The sequence below is a fragment of the Notechis scutatus genome, chromosome 15, assembly GCF_049901735.1.
Source record: "Notechis scutatus isolate UNSWTSFEM ecotype Mainland chromosome 15, rNotScu1.2, whole genome shotgun sequence".
NCBI lineage: Eukaryota > Metazoa > Chordata > Lepidosauria > Squamata > Elapidae > Notechis > Notechis scutatus.
The window spans coordinates 7,625,068-7,651,637 of record NC_142023.1 but is presented as its reverse complement, the minus strand read 5'-3'; the positions used below and the strand labels follow the sequence as shown (position 1 = coordinate 7,651,637).

At 45.9% G+C, this 26,570-nt stretch overlaps 1 protein-coding gene across 2 annotated transcripts; it reads right to left on the bottom strand.

Annotated features, from left to right (window-relative positions):
- Window positions 1–930: 930 nt before the first annotated feature.
- USP20 (ubiquitin specific peptidase 20) lies at window positions 931–26,570 on the bottom strand. 2 transcript variants are annotated; one of them, XM_026688488.2, is made up of 24 exons: window positions 26,383–26,570; window positions 25,071–25,124; window positions 24,793–24,855; window positions 24,175–24,306; window positions 22,887–22,983; window positions 22,687–22,756; window positions 21,614–21,727; window positions 20,269–20,347; window positions 19,610–20,036; window positions 19,048–19,182; window positions 18,409–18,521; window positions 17,784–17,959; window positions 16,987–17,081; window positions 16,519–16,552; window positions 15,833–15,878; window positions 14,839–15,019; window positions 14,616–14,742; window positions 13,628–13,797; window positions 12,270–12,351; window positions 10,803–10,911; window positions 9,630–9,732; window positions 3,608–3,679; window positions 3,275–3,453; window positions 931–2,467 (listed from the first exon to the last, which is right to left on the bottom strand). In XM_026688488.2, exons 1-23 carry the CDS (start codon window positions 26,461–26,463, stop codon window positions 3,293–3,295), a joined length of 2,721 nt encoding a protein of 906 aa, XP_026544273.2. In that variant the 5' UTR covers window positions 26,464–26,570; the 3' UTR covers window positions 931–2,467; window positions 3,275–3,292. The 2 variants fall into 2 exon arrangements, with proteins under 2 accessions (XP_026544273.2, XP_087800331.1); XM_087944205.1 differs by having other exon boundaries at window positions 931–2,192.

Below are 26,570 nucleotides of genomic sequence, written 5' to 3'. Positions count from 1 at the left end.
CCTTTCTCTCATTCTCCCTTCTTTCCTTTCCTCCCTCCCTCCCACTCTTCTCCCTTCTCATTTTCACTATCCCTCCCTCTCCTCCTCCCTTTCTCATTCTGATGTTTTTTAAAACCGCCTCCTCCGGTTTATGGAGCAGACAAAGCTGCAAGTTCATTTGGTTTTAGGATATGTAATAAGAGCTTGAAGAATTTCCAGACTGGGGAAGGAGGAAGGACAGAAAAGGGAATCTGTGGTTAATCAACCAATGCCAAGAGCAAGTGGATCCTTTGCTAGTTCTCCCAGCCACTCCAAGACCTGCTTGATATTCTGGCTGAAGCAAAAGATCCCCAAGCAGAAGAGATCACTTTTCGTCTTTCTCCTGTTGCAATTGGGTGGGCTTCCTACCAAAAAAGGCGGGGGGGGCTAATTTTGTCAGGGCTGCAGGGAAGGATTGGTTTAAAAAAAGAAAGAAAAATCACCCCAGCCAGCCATGAATGATTAACCCCCAGAAGGAAAACTCTTGTGATGCCAAGCAGAGCTCAGAACAGCTGATCCAGTCACTCTGGGATGCTACAAGAACCATAAAATGCAAAAAAAAGGTTAAGTCCCTTTTTTCAGTGCCGTTAACTTCGAACGGTCATTAAATTGAGGACTACTTAAATATTATTATTATTATTTGAATGGTCGCTAAGTTGAGGACTACTTATATATTATTATTTGGGCGCGCACGCTTGCCCTAGGATTTTAAATATGCAGTCCTCGGTTAGTTCCCATGCTCCCAGACCTTCTCAGCCTAAGTAAATCCAGGCTGGGCCTGAGGAGTTAAAATTACACCCCTTCCCTTCCCTTTTTTTTTCTTTTCTTTTATAGGGCTGACCCTTGGCTACAGGCTCAGGGGATAATAGTAGCCCACCCAGCTCAGATCGAAGCAAAGCCAACTCAACAGTCTTTTTGAATGCGAGTGAGTTTTATTGGTCGATGTTCTTGGCAGGAAAAAAATAAAATAAAAATCAAATCCATTTTGGGCACCGGGATGAATCGTCCGAGGTCCAAGTCTCCAACAAAATAGATCCAGGCCGGACGATGAAAAACAAGGCCACCCTGGAAGGACTGTGGGAGGGGAGGAAGCAGCAAAAACAGGTGGCCTCCAGCCATTGAGTCACCTGGCCAGGATTTCTCTCTCTGGGTGGGTCCTCAACCCAGCCTTTGCCATTGACGTTTCGTCTTAAAAAGCCGATTCTCCCAAGTTCACATTATATTCTGCATCTGTTCCTCCTCCGTGGCTGCTACTCCTTTCTCCAGAAAAATCATTATTATTAATAATAATAAACTGGCTGGTTGAGGGCGATGCCATTCCAAAAAGTGAGGTTGTGGGGAGGTGTGAGTTTGGGGAGAAAGGTGTTGAGTGACAAATCCCTTAAGAATCTCTTCTCTCGGATTAAGCAACCGGGCTCTGTCGAAGAAGCGAGAAGCGGAGACGTCCCAAGAGGCCAGCTCTTCATTCACGTCCGAAGTGGGATGGCCATTGGCCTAACGGAAGAACTCCCTTAAGCTCCGTCTTGCCCTAAGCATCGCCCGGGTGGATGAGAAAAGTCACGAGGAGGAATTTTTTGCAGGAATTATTCCCTCATTTTGGGTGGGTGGGTGGGTGGTTTCTGGCTGCAGCCATTTGGGTGTGCAAGGAACCCCTGGATGAAAATTTCAAGCGTGTCTGTGCTTCGTTTTAGGGGTACCAGTGTTAGCAGTTTGTGCCGGGCAATACTTGGGAGGGGACAGAGACGAGAAGAACCAAGGACAATCCACGCCTTGCAAATAAATAGATAAATAGTAGGGAATTGGGGTGTGTGTGTGTTTTCCACCCAACCCTTTTGATCCGTACAAGGGAAGGGAGGAATATATATATATATATATTTGATGTGCCACCAAAGGAAGAAAAAAAGCCAAACTCTATTGCCCATGTATTCCTTTCAGGTGATGAAGGTTCCTTCCAGGTGGCTTCAAAATGTCTCCTGCATGTGCCCCCTCCCCTACCATCCAGGTAAAAATTCAGGAGAGGAACCGAAAGGAGAACCAAGACAATGGGGCGCTTCTCCTTGGTACCCCAAGAACAGCTGAAGCCACAAAAAGGCCAGCAAGGTGACGAAGGAGAATGGTTATGACACCGGCTCCTTCCAGCCCAAAACTTGTCCAAAAGAATCCTTTCCCGGCTTCTGCAGGTGATGGGATGAGAAAGCAGGAAATGAAAAACCGAAGCAGGTGCGCATCCTGGCCTGGAACGGGACGATTTTGGGACAAAGGTAGGCAGGTGGGAGGCTGCGCCCCCCCCCACCCGGTCAAAGAGGGAGGGAAAAGCGACCGAGCCTCAAATTAAGATGGGTGCCCAAGGGGCTTGCTGGGGACAGGGCAGCGGGTGGTAGTGGTGAGAGCAGCGGCTGGATGTGTGTTGACTTCCAAAATGCAGGAGGAGTTTGACGGGGGAGCCGACCTAAGGAAAGGAAAGGAAAGGAAAGGAAAGGAAAGGAAAGGAAAGGAAAGGAAAGGAAAGGAAAGGAAAGGAAAGGAAAGCAAAGGAAAGGAAAGGAATGAAGGAAGGAAGGAAGGAAGGAAGGAAGGAAGGAAGGAAGGAAGGAAGGAAGGAAGGAAGGAAGGAAGGAAGGAAAGAAAGGAAGGAAAGGAAGGAAGGAAGGAAGGAAGGAAGGAAGGAAGGAAGGAAGGAAGGAAGGAAGGAAGGAAAGGAAAGGAAAGGAAAGGAAAGGAAAGGAAAGGAAAGGAAAGGAAAGGAAAGGAAAGGAAAGGAAAGGAAAGGAAAGGAAAGGAAAGGAAAGAAGGAAGGAAAAGTCAAGAACAATTAACACTACCACCACTACCACCACTTACTACCACCACCGAGTCCAACATTTCTGTTGCTAAGGGACGTGGCCGTTAAGTGACTTTTGCCCCGTTTTACGACTGTCCTCGCCACCGCTGTTAAGTGAATAACCGCGGCTGACAAGTCTCACAAGGACTAATTTCTGGCGGAGTTTGTGGGAGAGAAAGAAAGACTTCTGCTGCTTCTGCTGTTTTCCTTGCATGGAGCCAAAAGTCTCTCTCTTTCCCCCTGAGAAATGAGCTGGAGACGGTATCCTGCGATCCCAAATAAAGAACGATCGATCGGTAGGAAAACGGGGGCGGGGAATTTTCCTGCAGACCTTTTTGTGGGGGATTTCCCCAGGGTCTCTGGGATTTAAAATGATGAGTTTGGCGGTCCCGGAGGTCCAAAAGGTTGGCCGACCCCTGCTCCAGACAGATTTACCTGAATGTGTCCCTCGTTTTAAACAGCCCTGGTCTCGGCTTCGATCTTCTGCTCCCCGTGGAGGCTTTCCACCTCCTGCACCTGGGCCACGTTTTGCCGGATGGCGATCTCGGGGCCTCCGCCATAGAGCGTGCTCAAGTAAATCCAGGTCTCCTCCGAGATCTGCCCGTAATCGGCTCCTGGGGAAAGACGCGAGAGCCCGATCGAGGGAGCATCCAAACTCAAGACCTCAAGCACTGATCAAAGGCAGGTTGGGTTTTCTCCGCTCTTGGACTGGCCCGATGGGAGACCGGTGGGCTGGTGGACAAGCCGATGTTCCCTTTCCGTACTTACCCTGTTTGACTTGCATGTGGCCGCTTCCTTTGGCCACGGCAATTTTGGTGTTGTCGATCGGGCCAGGGGGCTCTGTGGAAAATAAAAAGAGGGGTTATGAGTTGCGGGTCGGCGAGTGTGCAGCGTTGAGGGCGGCCTCCTGCTCTGGATGTGGTTTGGCCAAAGGGAGGATACAAATACAATTATTATTATTATTGTTAGGTATAACATTGATACCAAATATGGTTTGGGTGAATAAATATATAAAACTTAGATATCATGGTTTAAGTGCTTATCACTTTAAGCACAATGCAGCAGGCAATTAGCCGATTAAGGGTGCGGTTAGAAGTTACAATATAAGGAAGCATTAGAAGCTGGAAAGCTTACTGTCTGTTACTGTAACTGTGTGCTGCTGCGACTTACTGTGTGCTACTGCGACTAACTGAGATTACTGACTGTGAGTGCCTGTGACTGAACTGTTATTGTTTGCTACTGTTTGTTGATTTACTGCGTAATTCTACTGAATATCCAGCGTTTGTTTCTCTGGAGAGTGAAACCGGAGGAGGAGAAGATATCTTTATCGGCTGATAAAGATATTGCAAGGACTCTTAACTTGGACTATACTAGTGAGTCTTACTGGATGGAAATACTGTGAATGACTTAATGGACTGAATGACAATGCTTTAAACTCTAACTGGATTAAAAACTATTTAAACTACAAACAGTGTTTGTGTTCAGTGTGTGTATACTCTGGGGCCCTTCCACTCTCGTTTGGCTTCCTGGCTTGACTACTGCTGCAATACTCTTCTAGGGGTTAATTCCCAAATCCCTAACATTGGTTATGGGCCCAGCAGCATAGTCTAACTAACCAGGATATAGCAGAGAGAGTTGGTGTGAGTTGCACATTACTGTAAAAACAAACTGTTTTAATTAGTTTAAAATAGTCAAAATATCTGAAGAGTAATGGCACAAGTAAATTTGTCACAACTGTCCATGATATCCAGGCTGGATGGAACAAACTATGTTTCATGGTCAATGAAATGTAGTTTAATTCTACGCAGAGAAGGTTTGTGGGACATTATAGCAAACCCACCAGATGTGAGTAGCTGGGATCCTGCTAATGATGATGATAAAGAAAAGTTACAAGACTTTAAACTGAAGAATGAGCAGGCTTTATGCATCATAGGACTGACTCTCTGTGATCAGCAGCTTGTCCATATTCGTGGAGAAGAAAATGCTGCAAACTGCTGGGAGAACCTCAGGAAGATTTATGTTCGGGACAGTGTAGGAGCACATATAAATCTTACACGGAAGCTTTTTGAGACGCATCTTCAGAGGAATGGAGATATGTTAGTTCATTTAAACTGTATGAAGAGCATTTTCAAGATTTGCAAGAAAAAGAGCTTATATTTAATGAACTGCAACAAGTCTACATAATATTATCTTCATTAGATCAAAGCTATGATGACTATGTGACTTCATTAGAGGTATTGCCAAAAGAAAGCCTCTCATTAACCGACATAACAGGCAGGCTACTAGAAGAAGCCAGAAGAAGGCGTGAGCGTGACGAGCTGAGAGAAGATAAGAAAGAAGAGAAATTATCTTCAAAGTTTGAAAGAAACCAGCAAAGCAAAGTAAAGCACCCGGAAGAAGAGAATTTATCTTCGACGGCATACACAATTAAAAAGTGTTTTAATTGTGGAAGCAGAGGACATTTGGCAAGATTCTGCAAAAAGAGAAAAAGCCAGAATGTAAAAAAGCCAAAGAAAGCATTTGAACTAGCCACGTTTAGCAACTCTGATGTGAAGAATAATTTATGGGTGGTTGACAGTGGCGCATCCCACTGCATCACAAGAGATAAGACAAAATTTATAAAAATGTCTAAAAGCTCTCAACATATATCTCTTGCCAATGGCTGGAACCTGAAAGCGAAAGGTCAAGGTTTTGCACGTTGTCCGTACATAAACCAGGATATAAAAATGTTGTATGTACCGCAACTAAAGTTTAATTTGCTTTCAGTAAGGGTATTAGATAAATTAGGTTATGTAATTACTTTTAAAGATAATAATTGCATAATTGAAAAAGATAACAAAAGGGTAACTGCAGCTTTAAATGGAACATTATATGTCTTAGATAATAGTAAGAAAGGGAGGCTCAAACTGTATTTAATAATATAAAGCCTCATGAAGAATGTATCCATTTATTGCATAGGCGTTTGGGGCATGTAAATTTTAAAATGCTAAAACGTACAGTTGAGTTATCTGAAGGAATAAGGTTAAAACCTTGTGATAAATATTTGCGTTGTAATGTTTGCTGTGAAGATAAAAGCAAAGTATTGCCTGCAAATAGGCTAAATGGTTTCAAAACAAAAGAACCTTTAGAAGTGGTATTTGCAGACATCATAGGTCCAAAGAAACCCAGTATGGGAGGTGCTAGATATATACTGAGCATTATGGACCATTATTCTAGATATGGGTTTTGCTATTTAATGAAAAGCAAAACTGAAACATATCAACATTTTTCAATTGGCTTAGGTTTGCTGAAAGAAAGTCTAAACGACAACTGATAACCCTGGTGACAGATAATGGTACGGAATTTATTAATAACAAATTCCAGAACAGACTTAAGATAGCTGGAATAGAGCATAAGAAGTCTGCTCCATACAGGCCAGAACATAATGCTTTTATTGAAAGAAGAGGCCAAACACTACAGGCAATGGTTAGAACAATGTTAAATGATTCTGGGTTACCTGATTCTTTGTGGGGAGGCTACAATGTGTGCTAATAACATATTGAACAACGTTGTTAATACAACAACAGGTGAAATACCATTTACCAGATGGCATGGCAGGAAACCTGATCTAAGTTACCTGCACACATTTGGTGCACCAGCATGGGTGCATATTCCTGCACAACTCAGAAAAAAGGGCAACATAGAGCTAAAAGATTTTTCTTCGTTGGTTATCAGGCAAACCATAGGGCATATAGATTTTGGGAGAAAGGCACATCTAAAGTGTTATGTAGTGCTAGTGCCCAATTTCTAGAACATGAAGGATGGGAGAAATTAGAACAGGATGCCAATAAAGATGTAATTATTGAATCCTATAGAATCCCATTAGTTATCCCTGTAGCTTTAAAAATAAAGTAAAGAGAAAATACAGGATGAGATAGTGCCCATAAAGGAAGAAACAGATTCAATAGCTGAACAGGATGAGGAAGATGAACAGGTAGTAGTTCAACAAAGTCTTCCTGTAAGCCCTGTAATTCCCAGAAGAACTACACGTATATCTAGACCGCCTGATAGGTACCAGTCTAACACAGTGTGCCAGATTAATCAAGTTCCTAATTCTGTAGAAGAAATTAAAAGTATCCTATTAAGGAAAAAGAAAGTTGGTATGCAGCAATGAATAAGGAACTGAATTCATTAAGTGATATGAAGGTGTATGAAAATGCCAAATTACCTGCAGGAAAGAAATCCATTGACTGCAAATGGATTTTTAAGGTAAAAATAGATAAAGATGGTAATTTAATCCATAAGGCAAGGTTAGTAGCCCAAGGTTTTAGGCAGAATGCTAATGACTATGATGAGGTGTTTGCACCTAGTCTTAAGGCAGCAACCTTGAGAGCAGCTTTAGTGTGGGCAGCTAGTAAAAACTATATAGTTAACCATTTAGATGTGGAAACTGCTTACTTGCACGCCCCATTAAAACATATTATTTATATGAAAAACCTGTTGGTATTAAAAGTGAAAATAAGGATAATAATGATTGTTGGTTGTTAAAGAAAAGCCTCTATATGGTCTTAAACAATCAGGCTATGAATGGAACCAGTATATTGTAAAGGAACTAGACAATATAGGATTTAAAGCTGGTTTAGCCGATCCATGTTTGTTTAAGAGGGAGACAAATGGGAAAGTATCATTATTATTACTATTCACAGATGACATTGCATTGATAACTGAAACTAATGATGAAGCAAATAAAATAATAGCATCATTAGGAAGAGAATAAAGATCAAGCAATTAGGGGAGATAAAGAAGTATCTCGGTTTGAATATAAAGAAAACAAGGAAAGGTTTTAAGATATCTCAGGAAGATAAGATAAGCAAATTGCTAAAAGATTACAAGATGGAGCTTTGTAAGCCAGCTAAGACTCCAATGAGTCAGGAGTTTTGCAACACTGATGTACAAAGCCCTGAGTTTGATAAGGTGATTTATCAATCTTTAATTGGTAGTTTGAGTTATATTAGTAATTGGTCTAGACCAGATATATCGTACTGCGTGAATCAGTTGGCTAGATTCAATTCTGCACCATGTGAAAGACACTGGATTGCAGCTAAGAGGATATTAAGATATCTTAAAAAGACAATGAATTATTCATTGTATTTAGAACCAAAGGGTGATTTAATTCTGTGTGCTTATGCAGATGCTAGCTTTGCATCAGAAAGAGACACTAGAAAGTCGACTTCAGGAACAGCCATAATGCTGGGTAAGACATTAATAGGCTGGAAGTCAATAAGACAACAACATATAAGTTTGTCTACTATGGAGGCAGAATTCTCCTGTTTATCATTGTTATGTACAGAATTAATAATGTATAAACAAATGTTAATTGATATAGGTATAACTGTAGATTATCCTATAATTATATATGAAGATAATCAGGCAGCAATTCAAATGGCCACAAATATTGGAGTAAAAACAAGGAGCAAGCATACAGATCTAAGATACCTAAACGTGAGACAATCTGTAAGAAGTAAGATGATTCAGCTAGAGTACTGTATGTCGGAGGACAATTTAGCTGATAATTTTACTAAAGCCCAAGGTGCCATTAAGCACCAGGAGTGTTGTGAAAAATATGGGATTAGATTGTAAAGGTATTATATATTTATTTCACCCAAAAGGGGAGTATGTTAGGTATAACATTGATACCAAATATGGTTTGGGTGAATAAATATATAAAACTTAGATATCATGGTTTAAGTGCTTATCACTTTAAGCACAATGCAGCAGGCAATTAGCCGATTAAGGGTGCGGTTAGAAGTTACAATATAAGGAAGCATTAGAAGCTGGAAAGCTTACTGTCTGTTACTGTAACTGTGTGCTGCTGCGACTTACTGTGTGCTACTGCGACTAACTGAGATTACTGACTGTGAGTGCCTGTGACTGAACTGTTATTGTTTGCTACTGTTTGTTGATTTACTGCGTAATTCTACTGAATATCCAGCGTTTGTTTCTCTGGAGAGTGAAACCGGAGGAGGAGAAGATATCTTTATCGGCTGATAAAGATATTGCAAGAACTCTTAACTTGGACTATACTAGTGAGTCTTACTGGATGGAAATACTGTGAATGACTTAATGGACTGAATGACAATGCTTTAAACTCTAACTGGATTAAAAACTATTTAAACTACAAACAGTGTTTGTGTTCAGTGTGTGTATACTCTGGGGCCCTTCCACTCTCGTTTGGCTTCCTGGCTTGACTACTGCTGCAATACTCTTCTAGGGGTTAATTCCCAAATCCCTAACAATTATTATTACTGGTCTTTTAATGACTCCGTAATCCCTTGTATTGGGGTGGAGTCGGGGCAACTGAATGGAGCTGAGTGTTTACTGGCCGGGTGCTTTTCCTGTCGCCAGTGTGGAGTTTTATTCAGCAGACAGATTCTCATCTTGCCCAGAGAGAGAAATATCTGCCTCTAACCTAGAATTGAACTCACAGCCTCCTGATTAGGAGGGCGAGAGCTCCACCTCTAGGCCACCGCACCAGTCCAGGATACAAATACAAGGAAATAAAATAAAGTAAAGCAATAAAATAAAACCATAAAACCAAACGGGAATGAGATTAAAACAGAATATGGAAGGGAATGGAAATAACCAAGTGAGCTGAGGAAATTTGAAGCTCCGCCATTTTGCAATCCCTCCCGATAATTAAAGGCTACCCTTTAGGTAAAACCAGCGTCCTGGAAAATGTCGGTTCCTGGTTCACGTCTTTGTGGGGTCCTCACTGCCTCCCCCCCCAAGCCGGGGTCTCCCCCACTCTCACCATTATCCTTCCCTTTGACGAAGGCCTCCCACTCACGGAACCACTGCATGCTGATGCAGAAAATGACGCTCGGGCACTCCTCCGCCTGGAAAGCTTTGTTTAGCTGAGAGGACAAAAGGGAGAGAGGTCAGGCTGGGGTTGGGGGGGGTCATGAAAATAAGTTGATCCCAATCTTCTTTGTGGTAGCCCCTCAAATATAGGAAGACTGCTATCATGTGTCCCCCACCCCACCCTGGTCAAAAGGGCCCAGCAGAGATTATGCTACCTGAGACTTTCTCAGGAAACAACAACTGAATGAAAAACTGCTGGTGACCTTCTCCCACTGCACCACACAGAGTATCTTAACTTATTGCACCTCTGTAGGGTTTGCCAATTGCACAGGGGCAGATAGGAAAGCACTCCAGAGGGTTAATGTCATTGCTCAGAGGATCATTGGTTGCCCTCTCCCTTCTTTGGAAAAGCTTTAGAGCTCCCGCTGCCTTAAGAAAGTTCAAAACATTCTCAAAGATCTATCTCATCCTGGGAACCCCCTTTTTTTGAACTATTACCATCTGGCAGACGGTACAGGATAATAAAAACAAGGACAAATAGGCTGAAAAACAGCTTCTATCCCAGGGCAGTAGCTCTGTTCAATTCTACTACATAGTGCAGTTTTGGGGTTTTTCAATTCAATGTGTGGAGCGTGAAGGGTGTGTGTGTTTATTTTTTCAGGGTCATGGTCATGATGTGCACTGAAGATGGCCTTTGATTTCGTTGTATGAGGTGCAATGACAATAAAGTCAAGTAAAATCTGCCAGGCCCTTGATCGTCTTTGTCGCTCTTCTTTGCACTTTGTCCAAAATCTCAACATCTTTTTTTTGTCACGTGGAGACCAAAACTGGATGCAGGATTCCAGGGGTGGCCTTACTAAGGATTTATAAAAGGCCCCCTAAAAAAAATCTCACCCCCAAAGCGAAGAAGGCTGCCGCAACGAAGCCGTTGAACTCTTAAATCTGCTTTTCAGGGCTACTTATGTAATCAATGGATAGATTTCGGCTCCTGGCCACCATTGTGACTCTTTTGACCAAGCCCTGCAATCTCTCTTTGTCTTGCAAAGTAGGAAGTAAAATTGAACCCACCACTGGGGCTCCCTACTATACCAGGCCAGCTCTGGGGGATGGAGGGACACGTTACCTTGATGAACGTGTCAATCTCCATTTTCCTCCGCTTAGCCAGGGCTTCGATCTCCACCTGGCACACCGAACAGACGTAGAGGTGATTCACAGCCGGGCCGCCCCCAAACCTGAGCAGGGAAAGAAAACCGGGTGGTAAATTCAATGAACGCCTTGCACCCTGGGATCGAACGCTTGCAGGGGTACTCTACTCCGGACTGACAAGGTGGGTTTTCCTGGGCCTGGTCACTCAGGAGATCAGGAGGTGTAGAGAGTTACACGGGAAGCCACCAACTTATAACCATTCTGTGATGACCCAGGGTGGGATACAAAATAAACACTGTCACAAAAAACAGGTGAAGCCCCTTTTATTCCTTCACTTTGCTTCCAAGCTCCAAATATCCTTGACTGGAGACAAAAAACTCCCCCGCAAGCAGTTACAAGGAGGAGGAAATGCCATTTAAACTAAAAATGCCAATACGTTATAAAAACAACACAAACCACACTGAAGCAATTAAAGGAACCGGGCAAGATAAGGGCTTGAAGACGTCCACAGTTATCGGAACACACACTGCGAAGGACGCCAAACTCAGATAGGAATGGACAGGCTAGAGATATTTCCATGCTTTGTTTCCAGCACTGGCCCATACGCATGTCTGTCCTTTTAACAAGTTCTCACAGCTGCAGCCCATGAAGGGGATCAAGGCCCTTTCCTCCCCCATAGACCACGCCACCATTCACATCTCTTCCTTATCCTCTCCTCCCTGCATGCCCTAGGATGGAGAGGGGATGGGCCTGGGTCTTCCTCTGACTGCCCAGCAGCCTGTACCCTTCCCCAGCCTCATCCACAACCTCCAGAGCCACACTTCCACTCCCTGTCGGCTGTTCCTCCTCTCCAACAGGGGCATGACGCTTTCATTCAGAGGCCATGTGAAGTGTGAAATGAACAGAGGTGGCCCTCGACTTACAAGCCCAAAATTAATGTTTAAGCGAGACATGTGTGAAGTGAGTTTGGGCCCATTTTACAACCTTTATTGCCATTTAAGTGAATCACTGCAGCTAAACCCAGTTCTTAAATGAATCAAGCTTTCCCCTGTTCCCTGTTACTCACAACGGCGGTGATTCACTCAACAACGGTGGCAATTAAAGCCGTAAAAATGGGGGCAAAGTCACTAAAGCGCTGCCTCTGCCTAGCAACAGGAATGTATCGGGCGCACTTGTTAAGTCGCAAGTCGAGGATTAACTACTGAAACTTGTACAACCTGGGTGAGGCAAAACCGTATCGAACATGCCCGATGAAACAGCAGCACAACGATTAAACAGTTCTTAATTCGAGATAGTGCAGAGAATACAGAAGGAAGCGGGGACAAGCCCTGGGTTAGTTTCCTCCTGCAAATGGTTTTCCTGGGGGTGGAGAAGAGAGGAGACCAAGAGGAAAGAACAGAAACTCCCAACGGTGGCTGAACCGCTGGAAGAGGAAATTCCTCACCTGTTATACAGGTATTCCCAAACATTCTGGGGCAGAATCACCACCAGATCGTCAATATAATGGTATTTATTCGGCGGAATTCCTATTGAGAAAGAGAAAACAAAGAGTTAAGAACTGCACTGTTGGAAGTCATCATGGAACTGAAAAAAAAATATGACTTTCGACCAGTTCTCGTGCTTATTGACCATTGTGGTGATCCGTGGGCAACTGTTGTGGTTATCCGGCAGCAGGTGCAGACGGTTGAGGAGAGCAAGGACTCAGATGAGGGGCCAGGACCATCAGGGAGTGGACTGCTGCCTTCAGAGATTGTGGGGGCTGGCAGCAGCAATGAGGAGGTTCCCGAGGAGCCTGTGCCAAGTGCGCATGCGCGCAGGGCTGCTCGCAGGAAAGAGCAGCTGCCGCAGCATGGGCGACTCAGGAGTAAGGCTGCAAGGTAATGGCTCCTCCTTCAAGAAGATAAAAGCCAGCTGTGAAGTGGACGTTCTTTGCAGGAAGCAAAGACGTTTTGAAACTCGCAGTATCTTAGTTGGTATTTGAAGACTCTTGTGTTGTAAAATATCTCTAGGTAACCTTATCTGTTATTCTTGGCAGCCTCGCAGAGTTTTGGCGAGGCTCGTGCTTATCAAAAGTTAATTAGTTTGCAGCAGCCTTTTAACCGGGGATTCGTAAGAATCATTCAAAGGTTTCTGTTCCCCTTTGGTTCGTGTTTCTTTTATTGGAAAAAGGTTTTGGGTCAGAACAGCTCTCATTTACGACGGTTGTAGGGGATCAGGGGATCACTATTGGAGACCTTATCAGCTCTGGACAAGCGAAGTGAGCTGGGAAAGGCAGCAAGGAAATGTAAAACCAGGTGGAGTTATGTGAGGCCTCGCAGAACGACCAAGCCACTTAATGATGAATTTCCTGTTTTCAATTGTGGTCGTAAGTCAAGGACCAATTGTAGAATCAAGGTGGGGTGACGTATAACTCCCTAAATCTACTTTTTGCCCCACCTGTGAGCGTGCTGTTGTGTTCCTTGCTACAGGCAGTTCTCGAGTTACAACCATTCTTATAGTGACTGTCTGATACGGTTGCAACAGCACTGGAAAAAAAGGGAGCTAGGACTGTTTTTCACACTTACGACCGTTGCCGCATCCCCGGGGCCACGTGATCAAAATCCAGACCCTTGGCTCATATTTATGATGGTGGAAGCGTCCCCTTTGGTGACCTTCCAACAAGCCAAGTCATTCCCTTCGCTAACTTTAGCAACTGCAGCGATCCAGTTAACAACTGGGGCAAGGAGCCTGCAAAAAGGGGGCGCAACTCACCCAACGACATAAATTGGGGGCTCAGTTGGGGGCGTAAAGAAACTGCCTCACCTCCATGGGAGCACAGGAAGGTGTGGTTGCTGATGGGCCCGGGCTCCGTGAAGGTGTTGAATTTGTTCAGCCATTCGCGGGAGATGTAGAACTGGAGCAGGCCGGGCTCCTTCAAGGTGGCCAACGAGACGACTTTCTGGCGCTCCCGGACAGCCTCCTCGCTGCTTTTTCTGTGGGACATCCCAAAAGAGACAAGAGGAGGAGGAGGAGGTGAAGAGTTTCGGTTTTGTAGAAAAAGGCACCGGGGCTAGAAAGTGGGAGACAGTGAGTTCTAGCCTCGCCTCAAGTATGAAAGCTGGCTAGTGGCTTTGGGCCATTCACCAGGAGACGGGGAGTTCTAGCCCCATCTTATGCATGAAAACTGGCTAGGTGATTGTGAGCTGATCACTGGGAGACAGTGAGTTCTAGCCCTTCCTTAGGCATGAAAGCTAGCTGGGTGACCTTGAACCAATCACTAAGAGAGATGGTGAGTTATAGTCCCATCCTAGGCATAAAAGTCGGCCGAGTGAACTCAGGTCAGTCACCAGGAGACTGGGAGTTCTAGTCCCCACCTTAGGTGTGAAAGCCAGCTGGGTAACTTTGGGCCAATCATTAGGAGACGGTGACTTCTAGTCCTACCTTAGGCATGAAAGTCAGCCGAGTGTGTTTGGGTTAATCACCAGGAGATGGTGAGTTCTAGTCCCACCTTATGCGTGAAAACCAACTAGGTGCCTTTGGGCCAAACACTAGGAGACGGTGAGTTCTAGTCCCTGCCTTAGGCATGAAAACTAGCTGGGTGACCTTGAGCCAATCACAAGGATACTGTGAGTTCTAGTCCCCACCTTAGGTGTAAAAGCCAGCTGGGTAACTTTGGGCCAAACACTAGGAGATGGTGAGTTCTAGTCCCACTTTAGGCATGAAAAGCAACTAGGTGACTTTGGACCAATCACCTGGAGATGGTGCAATGGTGGTCATAAGTTGAGGACTACCTGAACAAGGTCACCCTTACCTGTAAAACAAGACGTAAGCCTCGGCGTTCTGCACGACCGTTTCGTGCACTTCCGTCACGTACTGGTCATCGAATTCGTACCACTGGCCATTGATCATGTTCTGGCAGTAGGCAATGTAATGTCCACCTAGGACCGAGAGGCCGAGAATTGAAGCGGGGCCCAAGGCCCTGTGTCCGGCATCCACTTGGAGGAACCGAAGGAGACGAAGGAAAGGGGACTTACTGCCGGCCGTGCCGTGGTGGCAAATCACCGAGAGGAGGTCGTAGTTGGTGACTTTGGAGACGCTCTCCTTGGCCAGGAAGGGCCGGAGGTCCAAGCCTTCCAGGGGGAAGGAAACGTGGCTGTTGATCTTGAAGGAATACATGACTTCGTGCCGGAAACGCTTCAGATGGATGCAGAGGACCTGGAGGCGGGCAGGGAAGAAGAGTCTGAAAAATGCCTGCAGGGGTCATAACCCATCAGGAAGTCACCATTCTCCCCCTCCCTTTTTCTCATCTCATCTCACCTCATCTCCTTCCTTCCTTCCTTCCCTTCCTTCCTTCCCTCCCTCCCCTTTTCTCATCTCTCATCTCTTCCTTCCTTCCTTCCTTCTTTTCTTCCGCCTCTCCTTCTCCTTCCCTTCCTTCCTTCCTTCCCTCCCTTTTCTCATCTCCTCATCTCTTCTTCCTTCCTTCCTTCCTTCCTTCCTTCCTTCCTTCCTTCCTTCCTTCTTCCTTCCTTCTTTTCTTCCTTCCTCTCTCCGTTCCTTCTCCCTTTCCCTTCCTTCCTTCCTTCCCTCCCTCCCTTTTCTCATCTCTTTCCTTTCCCCTTTCTCTTCCCTTCCTTCATCCATTTACTTCCTTTCCTTTTTCCTTTCCCTTTTCCCCCAAAGGTGCTTTCTCAAGAGGCTACAGGGGCTTTCTCTGTTTTTCCTTGAAGCTGTTTCGCTTCTCACCCAAGAAGCGTCTTGAGTTATGACCGAATGGTAGGGAATCCCTTTCCCTTTTCTTTCCCTCCCCTGTCCTTTTTTTGTTTAGAAAACTGTCTTCCACAATATACCTCCCCAATGTGTATATGTCACCCTGCCCACGTCTTCCCTTAGTAGCGCTGTCCTTCCAGAGTGAGGGCTGTGGAACATATATCCCTCACTCTGCAAATAGCGGATAGCATCATTAACCGAGGAAGAAATTTAGCCAAACGGTGTTGGGGAAAACCAAGCAAAGGGAAAAGTGCTCACCTCAGGCAGTTGAAGCACTTTACAATACTTGACTCCGTTCCGTAACCTGGAGGAGGAACAAAACAAAGAGAGAGAGAGAGAAAGAAAGAAAGAAAGAAAGAAAGGAGGAGGAGGAGGAGGAGGAGGAGGAGAAGGAGGAGGAGGAGGAGGAGGAGGAAGAAGAAGAAGGAGAAGGAGAAGAAGAGGAGAAGAAGAAGAGGAAGAAGAAGAAGAAGAGAGAAGAAGAAGAAGAAGAAGGAGAAGGAGAAGGAGAAGGAGAAGGAGAAGAAGAAGAAGAAGAAGAAGAAGAAGAAGAAGAAGAAGAAGAAGAAGAAGAAGAAGAAGAAGAAGAAGAAGAAGAAGAAGAAGAAGAAGAGAAGAAGAAAGAAGAAAGAAGGAGGAGGAGGAGGAGGAGGAGGAAAGGGAAGGGAAGGAGGAGGAGGATTGGTCCAGGGTTTCTCAAACGGTGGTGACGTTTAAGATCTCCGGACTTTAAATTCCCCAGCCAACTTTCCTGGATCCGCTAACGCAGCCGCTTCTGGGCTGCTTCCAATTTTATTCTCCCAACCGGGATGCTGAGCATCGTTCCTCAAAATTTGCAAAAGTGGGAGCCACCAGGGAAAATATCCCTTTTTGGGGGGAGTGGTTTTTTTTTTATGGGAAGGGAGGACTTCTCCCCACGACGGAGGGTGGGAAAAGGGACTTACTTTTTACACCTTTCACAGCTGTACATGTTGTCGCCTAGGAGAGAAAGTAAGATAAAGGCAGATGTAAAACAGACAATGACCCACATTTTTAATTTCTTGCTCTCTCTCTCTCTCTCAACCAAAAAAAACAAACTATGCAAGGCTGACGGTTTGTGCTTCGATGGGGGACCACCAGGTGATCGAACTGGAAAATGAAACACAAACCCACAGGTCTACAAATAGTCCTTGAACTACTTGTTACAATCTCAACTGGGACCAGCATTTCCACCGCTAAGCAAGGCAGCTATTCTGACAAGTGCCCGGATTTTGGGACCCTGGGAATGCTGTGTCGGTTATAAGTGTGAGGGCTGGTAGGTCGAGGGCAACCTGTAACCCCACTCCCCTTTCTTTCAAGGGCCTGGGTGTGGAAGCCGCACGAGAGGGTCGTAAGCAGCCTTCCTCCCTGCACACACACACACACACACACACCTTTCAACTCGTCTGCGGCGAAAAAGGCAGCCAGGCAGTCTTCCAGGGTAACGACGGGCCCCCAAAACCAGCTGGGGATACAGGACACCACAAACCTGGAGAAGGCAATGTTAAGGTATTGGAGGTTTAATAGCTGACCAGCTGCTGTAAATGCTGATGCAATGAGGATGAGTCAGCAGGGTTACTGCCGCTTTAAGAAGCTGTCTATATAAAGGAGGCCGTGAGAGGGTAGATCTCTCTCTCCTCGTGTTCTGTCTCCATTGTAGTTATCTCCATTGTAGTTACTCTCCGTGCAGAGAAGCGCTGTGTGAGTCACTATGGAGCTAACACCCTCCGTTCTAGCACTGATGATGTTACCTAGTTTGGTAGTGAAATCTCTGTAAGAAAACCACCAAGCTCAGAGGACCACCAAGGACCCCACAATACTGCTCTCTACAAACCCTGTAGAGCAGGTCTTAATGCGAGCATTGAAATGGATCGGGGAGACCCCGGGTTCAAATTTGCCTGCATCCACGCAGCGCATTTTAGACCCAACATTCACTCTTGATGCTTTGCCAGAAATGTGACTGTGAATTTGGCTCTCTCATTGTTAACATTAGAAAAGAAAAAAAACAGGCTCCTCCTTCTCAACCAATGTGGCCTGTTCTGAGCTATCAAAGTCAGTGGGAAAACACAATAAATCAAGAAACAACAGAGCGCTGTTTCTTAACCTTAGCAACCTTAAGAGGTGTGGACTTCAACTCCCAGAATTCCCCAGCTGGCCTCAACATCTGAAGGCGCTCCCAAGATCCACAGACCTGCGAATGTACTCCATGATGAAGGCAATCCAGCCCTGCGAGGCGGCGTAGTTGTCGCCGCATGCTCCTGCCTTGATGGGCACATTTTGGTAAATGGCTGAATGCAGTTTAGCCAAATCTTCCTTCCCGGGAATCGGCAGCGACAGATCTTGGAAAGTCTCTACAGTGGTGGAAACCTGGAGGGCACCGAAGGAACAGAAAAGTAACTAAGTGGAAATGAAAGCCAACGAACAAGGACATACATTCAATTTCGCAGCTACTAAGATTGTTGGCCAAGCAGGTACAAAAATAGCCAGGGAGATGATTGAAGCCTGGGAAATGGGCGGCTTGTCAGTCAACAGGAGTGCTGATTTAACACCAGCCTATCAGGTACTTAGGAGCCGAGGACTTGGCAGCACAAGGAAACAGCAGCCAATCGCTGGCCATCGACACGCCAATCAGCCAATAGGAAGGCAGCACATAAATACAACGCACAGAACAGCCCAAAACAACCCATTCTGATAGATAGAAGTTCCCCAAGGATGGGTTCCAGCAGGAGTCCGAAAGCTCAGAAGGCTAAACCTCAGGTTTTGGTGACCGACCCCGATGGGATCTTGCAAGAAAAGTAAGTTGCACAGAAACTTACTCGGTCACAGGTGAGGCATTGGACGAGGCTGAGAATGGAGCCGTCAAAGATGTCAGAGATGACGCTACGGTAACGTAACTCTTTCTTCTTTTTTCCAGCAGTCAACAGCTGAGCTGGAGAAGGAGGTGAATAAGGACAGAACGACTGCGGCAGAAGGAAAGAGACTGATCCGCAGCGATAGGCTCCTTGGGTGCAATTGCAAAATAGCCGGAAACACTACCTGCACACCGACAGCAACAGCACTTAAGCCTTCACGATGATGCTTTCCAGCCCTCCTCTCTAAGCGGCTTAGAGTCGGCATCTTGCCCCCAACAATCCTCATTTTACCCACCTTGGAAGGATGGAAAGCTGAGCTGGTCAGGATCGAACTCCCGGCGGTGGGCAGAGCTAGCCTGCAATCCTGCATTCTAACTACTGTGCCACCACGCTCCTAACACTGACCAAATCGCCACCAGTCAATTGCAAAAGGCAGCTTTGCTTGGAACAAGCTGACATCCTGCAACGACGCCTATCAACCCCATCCAACATTTGCCTATCCCTTCGGATGCCCAGCCAATGGGATTCACAACCCCAGCAGCAAAGGGGCCAATCAGGTGAGGACTCAAATAACCCCATCGCGTAGACATGTTCTCCTCCTACCTTTCTTCAGCACGTACGAGGGCCCCAGCCTCACCGGGCTGGAATGGGGAGGATTCGAGAGTTTGGCGTACACATCGTGGTGGACGGGGCTGCAGGGCCGCGAGGAACAACGTGGGTAAGCATCATTATCTGGTTCTGGGAATGGATAAGATTTGATGCATTTTATTTATCAAATTTTTATGTCTCCCCTCTCCCCTGTAAAGGAGACTCTGGGCGGCTTAAAAAATGCAGAGAGGAGAAGGAGAAAGAGGAGAAGATAAAAAGGAAGGGAGGAGAAGATGAAAAGAGAAGGAGGGGAGGCGGGGAAGATGGGAAAGGAAAAAAGGAGAAGGAAGATACATAATAACGGAGGGAGGGAGGATGAGGAGATGGAGGGAGGGAGGGAGGGAGGAGCGATGGGAGAAAGGGAGGGAGAGAGGAAGGAAGGAAGAAACATGGGAAAAGAGAAAAGAGTAGATAAATGGGAGAAAAAGGAAGGAAGGAAGGAAGGAAGGAAGGAAGGAAGGAAGGAAGGAAGGAAGGAAGGAAGGAAGGAAGGAAGGACGCCTCACATAGATCCTACCTGGGATCCTTGCAGGGCTGGCGGGTCGAGGCGGGGGTGGGAGGAGCCCTTCTGGAGAAGCCCCGCCCTCCACTGCCATCACCGAGGTGTCAATGTCAGCATCTTCGTCGACTTGCTCCGAGTTGCTCCGCCGTTGGTGGCAGGAGAATTTCCGCTCCTTCATCCGCTCCTTCTCGGAGATGCTGCGGCCCGCCTCCTCCTGGATCAGCAGCTCCGCTTCGGCCGAGCCCGCTTTGCTCTGCCCGTCCCCTTCCCCGCGGTCGCTGCTCGAGTCGCAGGAGAGGAACTCGTCCTCCGAGGGGCTGCGGTCCCCCTCCCTCTTCTCGTCGGTGTCGCTGGCATCCGAGTCGCGCAGTTCGGCCACCATCGGCTCCTTCAGCTCTTCGTGAAGTTGGTCCATCAGGCAGCGGAGGAATTCTTGCGTGTCCTGGGAAGGGGGCAAAAAGAGGTTTGTTAGGGGGAAAAAATGGGTTTATTCAAAAGACAGACGTCCCGCGAACGAACTTCAAAACGTTTTGGCGACCCAGATGTGACTGAGGCAAGACTCCGTACCCAATAATAGGGAAGTGCTATTTCCACAGCGAGGAAGATTAAGAATCACTTGTAACCATTTGCAGGAGGGAGATCCCAGGTAATTCCCACCTTAGCAAGCTGCTCACCTGTTGTGCGTAGCCCCGGAACATGGGGTTGATCAGCTTGATGCTGTGGGAGAGGCTGCTGGGGACCACGTAGCTGGGGCTAGGAGGAAGGGAGGACAAACGGAAATAACACACAATTAGAGGCCATCTAAACAGCCAGCAGTTTGCTGTGGGGTCCTTGGTGCCCTCTGAGCTGGGTGGTTTTCTCGCAGACCTTTCGAGACCCAACAAGGGAACATCATCAGGGCTAGTGAGTGTGGGGTTTGCTGTTTATGTACAGTAGCTCGGAGATTGGCTGTTTGCTCGCGAGACGTTTCAGGACCTAACTAGGTAACATTATCAGGGCTTGTGAGTGTGACTTGCTCCCTGTTTATATATACAGTGACTGAGTTGGGTTGCTTTCTTGCAGACGCCAAATGACCCAACTAGGGAACGTCATCAGAGCGAGTGAGTGTGGCGTCTGCTCCCTGTTTTTTCATACAGTATCTCTGAGCTTCGTTGTTTGCTTGCAAATGGTGGCATTACCCAACTAAGTAACTTCAGTGGAGTGGAGTTTGGGGAGAGGAGGAGAAGGATTGTGCTCCCTGAGCTTGCTTGTTTTCTTGCAGACATTTCATTACCCAACCAGGTTTCATCATCAGTGCTAGCGGGTGTGACTTGCTCCTTGTTCGCATACAGTTGCTTGGAGCTTAGTTGTTTGATTGCAGACGTTTCATGACCCGACTAGGTAATGTCATCGCCTTACATAGTTCAGTACTGAAAGGTCTGCAAGAAAACAAGCTTCTATAATATATAAACAGGAGCACACCTCACTTCTTCCTAGCACTGATGATGTTAACTAGTTCGGTAAAGAAAGGTCTACAAGAAAACCAAGTTCAGGGATGAGTGAGAGGATTGTGTGGGTTTTTTTTTCCTATCCATGCATCCACCCGCCACCAATGCTAAGAATTTACTTTAACCTCTCAAACTGGGTGTCAGGGCTTCAAGAAATCCACCCCCATTCAAATCAAAAGTCTCCAGCTTCATCTCAGAGAAAAGAAAAATGATTTATTAGAAACGGCCATGCTGGCGTTAGCTTGGTACAGCCGATCCTAAATTACATCATACATACATTTCCCCCTTGACCTTGGTCTTCCACCCATTCCCTGGATGTATATTCTCCCATGGGACACATCCATAGCCAAGAGTCTTCAATCATGCTCTCAATAATATCCTTGCACTCCGACAACTTTGGGCTGCCAGGGCGATTATCTAGGCATGTAAGGAATGCCTTGTTTTCCCCCACTCCCTTTTTCTGGCAGCTAAAAGGACCAAAGGAGTATCTATCTTTTTGAGTTGGCATTGGTGCTCTCCTCAACCAACTCACCGTTTTTTGTGCCAGACTTCGGAAATCAGCTTCTGGTAACTTTTGCAGAGCGCTGGCTTCTTGTCGGTTCTCACCAGCCCCCCGCATTCCAGGAAGAACTGTGTAAGTGGGGGGCTAAAAAAACGGGGGCAAGAAGGTGGGTGAGGTTTCCGGCGGTTTCATGCAGATTCACAAGAGCAAAAAACGGAAACAAAGAAGAGTGTTCTTCATTCAAACGTACGGGGAGTCCTCAAACCTACGACTGCAACTAAGCCCAACACTTCTGTTGCTAAGCGAGACAGTTGTTAAGAATGAACTTTGCCCCGCTGTACAACTGTTTCTTGCCATGGTGGTTAAGTGAATCTGGCTTCTTCTGTGGACTTTGCTCATCAGAAGGTCGCAAAAGGGGACCCATTATGACAGTTTTTCACACTTACGACCGCTGCAGCATCATCTCCCCCCAGCATGGTCAGGTGATCAAAATCCAGACGCTTGGCAACTGACTCATATTTATGGTGACTGCAGTGTCCCGGGGATCTAAATCACGTGACCTAAAATGGACACCTAACATCAAAAATGTCATTGAAAAAGCCCAACAAAGAATGTTCTTTCTGCGCCAACTCAGGAAGCTCAAACTGCCCAAAAGGAGCTGCTGATCCAGTTCTACAGAGGAATGATTGAGTCTGTCATCTGCACCTCTATCACTGTCTGGTTTGGTTCTGTAACCCAACAGGACAGACACAGACTCCAGAGGAGAATTCGGACTGCAGAAAAAACCATTACTACCAACCTGCCTTCCATCGAGGAGTGTATACTGCACAAATCAAACAGAGGGCTGTGAAAATATTTACAGACCCTCTCACATCCTGGACATAAATTCTTTCAACTTCTACCCTCAAAATGATGCTATACAGCACTGTACACCAGAACGACCAGACACAAGGACATTTTTTCCTGCATGCCATTGCTCTGCTAAACAAATAATTCCCTCAACACGGTCCAACTATTTACAAAGATGGGGCCAACTCGCTTAACAGTGGGCTCGTATTTTCGTAACTCGAGGACCACCTGGCAATGACAGTTCTCCGACTTACCAGTTCGAGAGAGCCTGGAGAGCAGCGTTCATGTAACACGAATTCCCGAGATTTTTCATTCCCGTAAGGCCTAAAGGGGGCAGGAATGCCAATGGGTGAAGCTCTTGACACCCCTTTGTTGCTTTTTGTAACGCTTTGGTTCTCCCCACCCCAGCCACACACACACACACACATGGCAAAAGGAACCCCAAACTTCTCACCTCGTGGTTTGAGGTCGTCATCTTCCGATTCTGATTCTCCTTCGTCAGCGACGGCAATCGGAACGGCTTTGAGCAGGTGGGCAGGTGGGACAGCATCCTGGAGCAGGAATGGGAAAAGCAAGATTTTTGGGGGGTGGGGTGGGGGCACAGCATTCTCCTTGGAAAAGCCGTCATCTGGGTCCTGGCAACGCTCAAAGTTTTCGCTACCGGTTCTCCAGAACTGGTCAGAACCTGCTGCATACCACCTCTGATACCGGTAATAATAATAACTGGAATAATATTACTAATGTTTACTTATGTATAATCCAATTCTTCCTGTCATGCCCGTCGGAATCTGATACGGAAGGGGAAGCCAAACAGATGACAGGGAGCGGGAGTGTGGCTCCGTTGGCTGTGGAAGAAACTGGGGAAGGGCACAGTCTAGCTGGGCAGAGCAGGGAAGAGGGAATTCAGAGGAAGACCCAGGCCCACCCCCTCTTCATCCTAGGGCGAGGGAGGAACGGAGAAGGGAGCAACGGAGAAGGGAGCAATGTGGGTTGCATGGCTTTCAGGGGGAGGAAAGGGCCCTGATTCCCTTCATTAGCTGCAGCTGGGAACACAGTGTTTAAAAAGGGAAGCTGTGCACAGCAAAGTTGTTGGGAGCAAATCATGAATTATCTGGTATCGTCGTGGCTTATGTGTGTTCCTGGCGTCTTCCCAACTGTGTGAGTTTTGCTGGCCTTTCAAGGCTGCAATTCCTTCTCCTGCCCTGTCCAGTTAATTGCTGCAGCGTGGTTTGTGTGGATTTTTATTTACAGTTTGTATGTACTTTGTTTTCGAACTGAATTTCCTCCACTTAAAGGCTGTTTCTGGGAGAGTTTTTCCCCCCAGCTGAAGGTAACCTGGACATTGGGGGCAAAGTTGGAGATAATAAAGGGACTCTTCTTACTTATGTGACTGGGTTGCCTTAGTGCCGTGCCCCGAGTCATCACACTTGCATTATTCACTTATACATATCAGTGTGCTTTCATCTTCTAATGTCTACCTCTTTTATCTAACCGTTGATAAACAAATCCCATGTTAAAAATATTCTTCTTCCTTATCTCTTATTATTCATGTCAATCTATCCAACTCCGCACAGTCTAATATTTTTTCTAATTATACTTTCATCTGTACGTGTGCCCTCATTTTTCCAATATTGTGCATAAATACAATTTTTGCTGTTGCCCAGCAACTCTTTCGCGTTCTCGAACCGAGAGGGGGGGGGGGCGGTAAAGAGGAATAAAGTCCACAAAATAAGACTCGCTACCTGTTCCATAAATTTGGAAGGCAGGTTGGTAGGATGGGAAGCCAGGTTTTGGTCCAAGAACACCTCCTTCTCGCACGCATAGCACCACACCCGAAACGTGGTCAGGTTCACCGTCAAATTGTGCTTTTTGGCCTGGGTGCGGGTTGAGTGGGGAAAAGGATAAAAGAAAAAAAAAGAAGAAGCAGCAAAATAGCCATTAGGCTTTGTGATTCACAGACTTCACCAAGTTACAGAATAACAGCGTTGGAAGGGACCTTCTGGAGGCAAGCTGTTCCTCTGGATAAGTATTCTCACTGTCACGAAATTTCTCCTTAGTTCTAGATTTGTTCTCTCCTTGATTAGTTTCCACCCTGCCTTCTGATGTTTTGAAGAATCGGTCGACCCCTTCTTCTTTGCGGCAGCCCCTCAAGTATTGGAAGACTGCTATCATGCCACCCCTGGTCCTTCTCTTTACTAGGACTAGCCAGGCCCAGTTCCTGCAACCGTTCTTCGTATGTTTTAGCCTCCAGTCCCCTAATCCTCTTGGATGCTCTTCTCTGCACTCTTTCCAGAGTCTCAACGCCAGGAAATCAACTCAGCTCCACTTAAGTCAAATGAAGTCGGCGGGAAGTCCCTCACCTGGGCGTGCAAAGTGCTGTGATCCGCAAAGGACTCTCCACAACCGACGTAATGGCAACCAACCTGGAGAAGTAGAGAGACCGATTTAAGCTGAAGTACACTGAACTGGAAGTGGAAGGCGGCTGCATTTGTAACGCGGGCAGAAAAAAATCAGGTCTCTGTGCCCTCGAAGGACCATCAGTGGTCCAGTTATCTCCCGAGATTTGACAGCGGGAGGAACACAACATTCCCCCTTCCGCAAAAGTTTGGTTTTCAAAGTGTGGGGAGGGGTGTCTCACCTGAAGGCAGGCCCAGAGATTTGGTCCTCCCGCACCGCAAGACTGGCATGTTCCCTAGATTCAAATGGGAGAGCGAGGGGGGAAAAAAATGAAAAATGTTGACTCATTTTGACACGCTCATTTGTGTTCCCAACAATAAACAAAGTGGTGATGTTATGATGTATTTGCAGGCTATATGTTTTATTTAGATAGACTGTATTGTTTTGATATTATTTGATTGCTTAGTAGTGGTGCGAAGGCCTGGGTAAAGGCAGTTCTTTCTCTCTGGGCACGGTGTGAATTTATCTGCTGAATAAAACTCCGCACCGGTGACAGGAAAGGCATCCGGCCAGTAAACACTCTGCTCCATTCAGCTGCCCAGACTTCACCCCGCAAAGGATTAGGGTGTCATTAAAAGGAGACCATGATTGTTTGATTGTTTAGTATACAAAGCTTTCGTATTTTCAGTTTTGTGTTCTCTTTTTTTGTTAAACTGAAACAAGAATGTGCAGAATGAGACCTTAACGTGCAAGCATTCATTTAGTGACTGTTCGTAGTTACGACGCCATTGAAAAAAGGGCCGATTTCTTGGTTAGACTAACCATGTTACTAAAAAATAAGGAAGAGGGGGAGTTTTTTTTACAATTTGGAATATATGGTACAAATTGTTGTATAAAAAGGAAGTAAAGATGTCTAGTGAAACCGATTAAACAAACAACAAGGGAAAATGGAAATAAGGATAAATGTCTATATAGCTATGTATATATGTAAAATAATATAATTAAATATTGTATTCTAATTGTAATAATAACATAAAAAAGTAAGGATTTAGGAAATGTTATAGATTTACTTGTAGCAAATGACTTTAATTGACACTAATAGAAATGTACACTGCTATGAAAACGTAAAAATGTGAGAACGTTTCTCTTTTTTAAAAAATATTTTTTTGAAACTTTCAATAAACATTATTAAAAAAAAGAAAAAAGGACCGATTTCTTCACACTTATGACCGTTACAGCATCCCTGTGGTCACATGGTGAAAATTCGGGCGCTTGGCAACGGACTCGCATTTATGACGGTCTTAGTGTCCCAGGGTCACGCGATTCGCAAGCCAAGTCAAGGAGGAAGCCAGATTCACGTCACGACCGTGTGACCAACTTTATCAACTTAAGTGACTCACTTAACAACTGCAACAAGAGAAGTTGTAAAACAGAACGAAACTCGCTTAACAAAAGTCTCGCTCAACAACAGAAATGTTGGGCTCCATTTTGGTCCAGGATTATCTGTATATGCCAGCAAGGAGAAATGCTGCTGCAGAGAAACAGCCTCTTACCTTGGACTTGAAAAGCATATCGTCCTTGGTGACCTCACCTATGCAATCCAGGTGAGGACAGAGTTCTCTTGGGTCCCCCATTTTGTGCCTGAGCTCCCCCTAAATGGAGGCGAGAAAGAGCTCGGAGAAAGAATGGCTTCTGTTTCCAGGCCAGCTCCGTCCAACCATCTGTGCCTGAAACGAAAAGA

What these genes read in the sequence shown, in the direction of transcription:
- USP20 (XM_026688488.2), bottom strand. Translation starts at nt 26,463, where the DNA reads ATGGGGGACCCAAGAGAACTCTGTCCTCACCTGGATTGCATAGGTGAG. An exon ending in ATCATGGAGTACATTCGCAG is followed by an intron (nt 17,082 to 17,783) that starts GTCTGTGGATCT and finishes TGCCTTCTCCAG; the next exon opens with GTTTGTGGTGTCCTGTATCC. An exon ending in CCACCACGGCACGGCCGGCA is followed by an intron (nt 14,743 to 14,838) that starts GTAAGTCCCCTT and finishes TCTCGGTCCTAG; the next exon opens with GTGGACATTACATTGCCTAC.